Source organism: Sander vitreus, chromosome 8, assembly GCF_031162955.1.
Source record: "Sander vitreus isolate 19-12246 chromosome 8, sanVit1, whole genome shotgun sequence".
In the NCBI taxonomy this organism is placed as follows: domain Eukaryota; kingdom Metazoa; phylum Chordata; class Actinopteri; order Perciformes; family Percidae; genus Sander; species Sander vitreus.
In genome coordinates this window covers 1394616-1400894 of record NC_135862.1, presented here as the reverse complement: position 1 = coordinate 1400894, position 6279 = coordinate 1394616, and the positions used below count along the sequence as shown (strand labels likewise).

The window sequence follows — 6279 nt, the reverse complement described above, 5'->3', positions numbered from 1 at the left end:
ATGACGTATGAGTATTTTCGTGGGCTCGGGACGGGATGGGAGCAACAATTGATTCCCGTGTCACCCTCTAATCTACCTTCCCCTCTTCTCTCTCTCTCTGCAGCGAACGCAGACACGCCGTTTGGAAGAACACACGGTACGACACGACCTCACTTTGCTGCTTTGAATGCTGCTGCTGCTTCTGGGCTGACTTTGATGCTGTGTTTCCATAGTTACCAGTTTGGAGATGCTGTCCAGAGAAGGGGAGGGTCAGCCGTTGATTGGCCGGGCCAGTCTGGACGTCTTCTCCCCCGTCAGAGACGGTCAGACTTCTCCTACTCCTCTGGTTTCTGCTGGTTCTCGAGGTCTTAGCCCTCCTGGTGTTCTCGGGTCACATCTGACCCATTTTCAAAACGTTTCTGTATCAGAACATTTGGGTTTCTTTCAACCAAATTGTCCAAAAACATAACGTGGATGGTTCCGTACAACCATTACTCTTCGTAAAATAGATCATCAGTTCACCACGTTTGTTATAATATATCATTTTATAGCGTTTGGAGTTTTTTTTAATTAAAAAACGTTGGAAAAAAGTGACAAAAAATGTCCAAAAAAGTGCAGAAACATCGACAGAAACATCGACAGAAACATGGGACATTTGTGACACAAATAATTGGAAAAACAAATGACCAAAAAGTCCCAAAAAAAAGTGACAAACACATCGGGAAAAAAGGTTTTACTTTGAAGCGATACGATATCAACAGATTTTTTGGCTTCTGTGAATGTTGTGATGGAGATGGTTGTGTGTTTCAGACTCTCATTCAGGCGCCACCGTGCACCGTAAGACCCCTCTGGGAACGCCGCTGACGGCCGCGGGCGCTGCTACAGCCCGCTAGCTGTCTTCCAGACTCCTCCCCCAATCAGAGAGGAGGAGCCAATCCCCGCTGCCAAACCAAACGACTGCAGAAAGGTGCTGACCTCTGACCTCAGTCTGCATAATAACATGTATAGTGTGACCTGAGAGTCGTAGCGTGATGTCTGCAACTTACAGTTATATTCTGGGTGAATTAATTCGTTCTTTGGTCTCTAAAATGTCAGAAAATGTGGATCAGTGTTTCAAAAAGCCCAAAATGACGTCCTCAAATGTCTTGTTCTATCCCCCAACTCAAAGATCTTCAGTTTCCTGTCCCAGAGGAGAGAAGAGACTAGAACAATATTCATATTTAACACGCTGACGTCACACTAGTTTACCTGTTTTTACATAAAAAAAGAGACTCAAACTGATTTATGGATTGTGTAGTGACGTCCCCCTCTATTGGTCGACAGGCCAGCAGCTCCAGTCTGGAGGGGGAGGCTCAGACTCCGCCCACAGCCTCCCAGACGACCAACCACATTCAGCCGCCTCCGCCCTTCTTCACCCCGGAGCTGAGCCTCAGGAGAGCCAATGGGATTCAAGCTCAGCTGAGCTATGAGTCACCTTTCCAGGCGGCTCCGTCCCCCTCCACCTCAGGTAGAGCAACCAACACACACACACAGAGAGAGGGACACACACACACACACACAGAGGCACAGACACACACAACACACAGACACACACACACACACACAGACACATAGACACACAGACAGACAGACACAGAGAGAGGCGCACACACACACACACACACACACAGAAAGAGAGGGACACACACAGACACATACACACACACAGACAGACACACACACACACACACACACAGACACACACAACACAGACAGACAGACACAGACAGACACACACACACAATTATATTCTGGGTGAATTAATTAGTGTGTGTGTGTGTGTGTGTGTGTGTGTGTGTGTGTGTGTGTTTGTGTTCCCTTCAGGTCCAGCTCTGTCTGCGGCCGTCTCCTCCTCTCTCTCCCAGAACATTGCTGAGGTTGTGGGCCAGGCCGGTGCTGCCCCGCTCACCTCGCTGCAGATCCACTTCATCCAGAACATGATCCATGAGACTCTGGAGGAGTTCAGGTCCGGCCTCACCTTCCACTTCTCTCCCTTTTTCAGAAGTAGAAACCTTGAATGTTTGAAGCTAACGTGGCTGTTCCTCCCTCTCGTCTTCAGGGACGCCTGCCACCGAGACATCGTCAACCTGCAGGTCGAGATGGTCCGACAGTTTTACATCCAGCTGGTACCCATCTTCTCTTTCTGCTCTGCTTTCAACATGTCCACTTCCTCCTGTTTAGAAACTACGCTCAGCAACAAAGAACTTGAGAAACACAGAAAAAGTGACAACATTTGAGATATAAAACACCGTTAAAGGGCCAGTTCAGATTCCACAGCGCTGGAGAGGAAGGTCTAGCTACACCATAGATGCATTCTGGGATAGGAGAAAGAACTTCTCTGGGTTGTTTGCATTTCTTTAAACCAATCACAGCGGCCGTGGGCGGGACTAAGCTCATACTCTGTGTGTGTGTGTGTGTGTGTGTGTGTGTGTGTATCTGTGTGTGTGTATGTGACGACTCCCGTGTGTGTATCTCTGTGTGTGTGTATCTCTGTGTGTGTATCTCTGTGTGTGTGTATCTGTGTGTGTGTGTGTGTGTGTGGACTCCCGTGTGTGTGTGTGTGTGTGTGTGTGTGTGTGTGTGTGTGAGACGACGTGTGTGTGTGTGTGTGTGTGTGTGTGTGTGTGTGTGTGTGTGTGTGTGTGTGTGTGTGTGTGTGTGTGTGTATCTGTGTATCTCTGTGTGTGTATCTGTGTATCTGTGTGTGTATCTGTGTATCTCTGTGTGTGTGTATCTGTGTGTGTGTCTGTGTGTGTGTGTGTGTGTGTCTGTGTGTGTGTGTGTGTGTGTGTGTGTGTGTGTGTGTGTGTGTGTGTGTGTGTGTGTGTGTGTGTGTGTGTGTGTGTGTGTGACGACTCCCGTGTGTGTGTGTGTGTGACGACTCCCGTGTGTGTGTTTCAGAACGAGATCCACGGTCTGATCGAGAAGTACTCTGTCAACGAGTCTCTGGTGGAGGAGGTGGAGAAGCTGCGGGAGGAGAACAGGCGTCTGAAGACCAACTACTGACGCTGTCTCGCCACCCTCAGAGACCGTTACGGTCAGAATAACGTCAACGCTCTGCTGCGTCTGTTTGTGTGTTTTCCTAGTTAAAGAACGGACAGCTAAGTGTGAGAAAATGTCTTTTTATAACACATTAGTTCACACTTTCAGACGGACATTTTGTCCCATTATCTGCGGCTGTTGTGCCTGAAATCATGTTTTTATTAATAAGAAAGTTTTTGTGTAAAGAATAAAAAAAGATTCATATTGAAAATAAAACAAGATCTCCTTTTTTTTTGGAGTCGCTTTAAATCAGTGGTTCTCACCCTGTTTATGTTTCCATAATGATCCCCCTTTAAACTGTGTTCTTAAAGTGCCCATATTTGGGATTTGGGGAGTTATTTAGTGTCTCTGGTGCTTCATACAGACGTTGATAACCCTCCATGCTGTTCTGAGTGAGATACGGTTTCTGAATGTGTCCTGTCTTCAGTCTCCGGGTCAGCTGGTCAACATCTGCACGGCTTTCTACGTCACTAGCTGAGACGAGGGGGCTAGGGGGCTAACCGTTAGCATGCTAGCTCGTTCTCAATGGCAAACCACTGCTACAACACACACTAGTTCACCATAATCTCCAAAAGAACTACTTCCATGTCCCTGTTCTGCAGGTATTCACACAAAGGTGGAAGTGTTCCCTCGTTTAGAAGAAGTCTCCCAGCTAATCCTGCCTTGTTCTACTGAAGTTGGAGAAACAGCTAGCTAGCTCATGTAGTCCTTACCTAGCTACTGAGCATGTAGTCCTTACCTAGCTACTGAGCATGTAGTCCTTACCTAGCTACTGAGCATGTAGTCCTTACCTAGCTACTGAGCGTGTAGTCCTTACCTAGCTACTGAGCACGTGGTCCTTACCTAGCTAGCTGGGCATGTAGTCCTTACCTAGCTACTGAGCATGTAGTCCTTACCTAGCTACTGAGCACGTAGTCCTTACCTAGCTACTGAGCGTGTAGTCCTTACCTAGCTACTGAGCACGTAGTCCTTACCTAGCTAGCTGAGCATGTAGTCCTTACCTAGCTACTGAGCATGTAGTCCTTACCTAGCTACTGAGCATGTAGTCCTTACCTAGCTAGCTCATGTAGTCCTTACCTAGCTACTGAGCATGTAGTCCTTACCTAGCTAGCTCATGTAGTCCTTACCTAGCTACTGAGCATGTAGTCCTTACCTAGCTACTGAGCGTGTAGTCCTTACCTAGCTACTGAGCGTGTAGTCCTTACCTAGCTACTGAGCGTGTAGTCCTTACCTAGCTAGCTGACATGTAGTCCTTACCTAGCTACTGAGCATGTAGTCCTTACCTAGCTACTGAGCGTGTAGTCCTTACCTAGCTACTGAGCATGTAGTCCTTACCTAGCTACTGAGCATGTGCGACTGCCAACAAAGATGTTCCAGCAGTGAGAGGTCTCACTCTGTAGCTAAAACAGAGACCTGAACACAGGGTGAAAAGAGGAGCTGCAGCAATGAGCAGAACAACAACAATATGAAACCATGTAAACCTGTTCTGATACAACCTCTAAATGCAGTTATGAAGCTGAAAATGAGCAGAATATGAGCACGTTCAGCCAAGTACCAGGGTCTTGCAACTGACACCCTCTGCCTGGTGACCCGATCAGGGTTGATCGAGCTCCGGCCTGCTTCCAGTTGTCCCCCCTCTTTAGCTTCTCTGCTTCCTCCACGTTGGTCTCACTTTTTTTCAAGTTTTTTGTGAATTTTTCTGATTTTTTTTGTCATTTTTTTCCATTTTTTTCTCCATTTTTTCTCTTTTTTGTGACTTTTTTCCATTTTTTTTTCCTTTTTTTTGTGACTTTTCCAATTTTCGTCCATTTTTTGTAACTTGTTTTCCCATTTTTTGTCATTTTTTTCCATTCTTTGTCCATTTTTTGTGACTTTTTTTTCCAATTTGTGTCCATTTTTTGTGACTTTTTTTCAATTTTTTGACTTTTTTCCAATTTGTCAATTTTTTGTAATTTTTTCCCCATTTTTTGTGACTTTTTTTTCCATTTTTTGTCCATTTATTGTCATTTTTTTTCTATTTTTTTCCATTTTTTGTGACTTTTTTACCATTTTTTTCTAGTTTTTGTCAATTTTTTCCCATTTTTTTGTCATTTTTGTCCATTCTTTGTCCATTTTTTGTGACTTTTTTCCATTTTTTGTGACTATTTTCCAATTTTCGTCAATTTTTTCCCATTTTTTCCCCATTTTTTGTGACTTTTTTTCCATTTTTTGTGACTTTTTTCCATTTTTTGTGACTTTTCCAATTTTCGTCCATTTGTCATTTTTTTTACCATTTTTTTGTCATTTTTTGTGACTTTTTCTAATTTTTTTCTAGTTTTTGTCATTTTTTTCCATTTTTTGTCATTTTTTTTGTGACTTTTTCTAGTTTTTGATCCATTTTTTTGTGACTTTTTTCCAGTTTGTGTCCATTTTTTGTCATTTTTTTACCATTTTTTTGTGATTTTTTTTGTCAATCTTTTGTCAGTTTTTGTGACTTTTGTGACTGTGACAATGTGGTTGAAAGAAACCCAAATTTTCTGCTATAGAAACTTTTGGAAATGGGTCAACAGGAAGGTTAACATTCGTGTCAGAGTTTCACCAAATGCAAAATGTTACGTGTAACAGTTTGCTGCTTTGAACGTCTGCATGTTTACTCTATAATAACATATATTTGATTTGGGGAAATGTTGTTATTGACAGGATATTCAGGCTTTTAACGTGTTACAGTATTACTCACAACAGACCCATCTTCAGTCTCTCAGCAGGTATTTATGTTTTAATTGCAGGTAAATTCCAGGTGGAATAAATAACATAAAGCCTGCAAATAAACAGGAACAACGTAATGAACTTAGGTTATTATTTACACATAAAATGCCTGAGATTTCTATAAAGTAGCCGGAAATTACATTACAACTACATTTTCTAAAGTGTTATTACAATTAAATATTTATATTTAACATATTTTACTCAAAACGACCTTCTAAGGAATTACAAAAACAAAAGTAAATATTAGATTTTTATAGCAAAATGTAAAAAAAAAAAAAAAACAAAGAATAAGTTTAGTTGAGAATTAACAATTTATTTCAAAACAGAGTATCAAAAACACACCAAAGATCAATAACCCAAATATAAATACAGCAGAGACAGTAAAACACAGAATTAATTCCGTGAGAAATAAACTCCTGCTCTTTAAGTAGTTCTGCGCATGTGCGAAACTTTCAGCGGACCCGTTTTCTGTCT

The 6279-nt window shown here is 42.7% G+C and overlaps 1 protein-coding gene across 1 annotated transcript in view; it reads left to right on the top strand.

Annotated features, from left to right (window-relative positions):
* Positions 1–3312, top strand: part of nedd1 (NEDD1 gamma-tubulin ring complex targeting factor) — a 12852-nt gene extending 9540 nt beyond the window's left edge. Inside the window, 8 exon segments of the mRNA XM_078256333.1 lie at positions 104–136; positions 213–302; positions 790–846; positions 849–946; positions 1303–1486; positions 1843–1984; positions 2078–2144; positions 2920–3312. Coding sequence (XP_078112459.1) covers positions 104–136; positions 213–302; positions 790–846; positions 849–946; positions 1303–1486; positions 1843–1984; positions 2078–2144; positions 2920–3024 — 776 coding nt within the window. The 3' untranslated portion in view covers positions 3025–3312.
* Positions 3313–6279: the final 2967 nt, after the last annotated feature.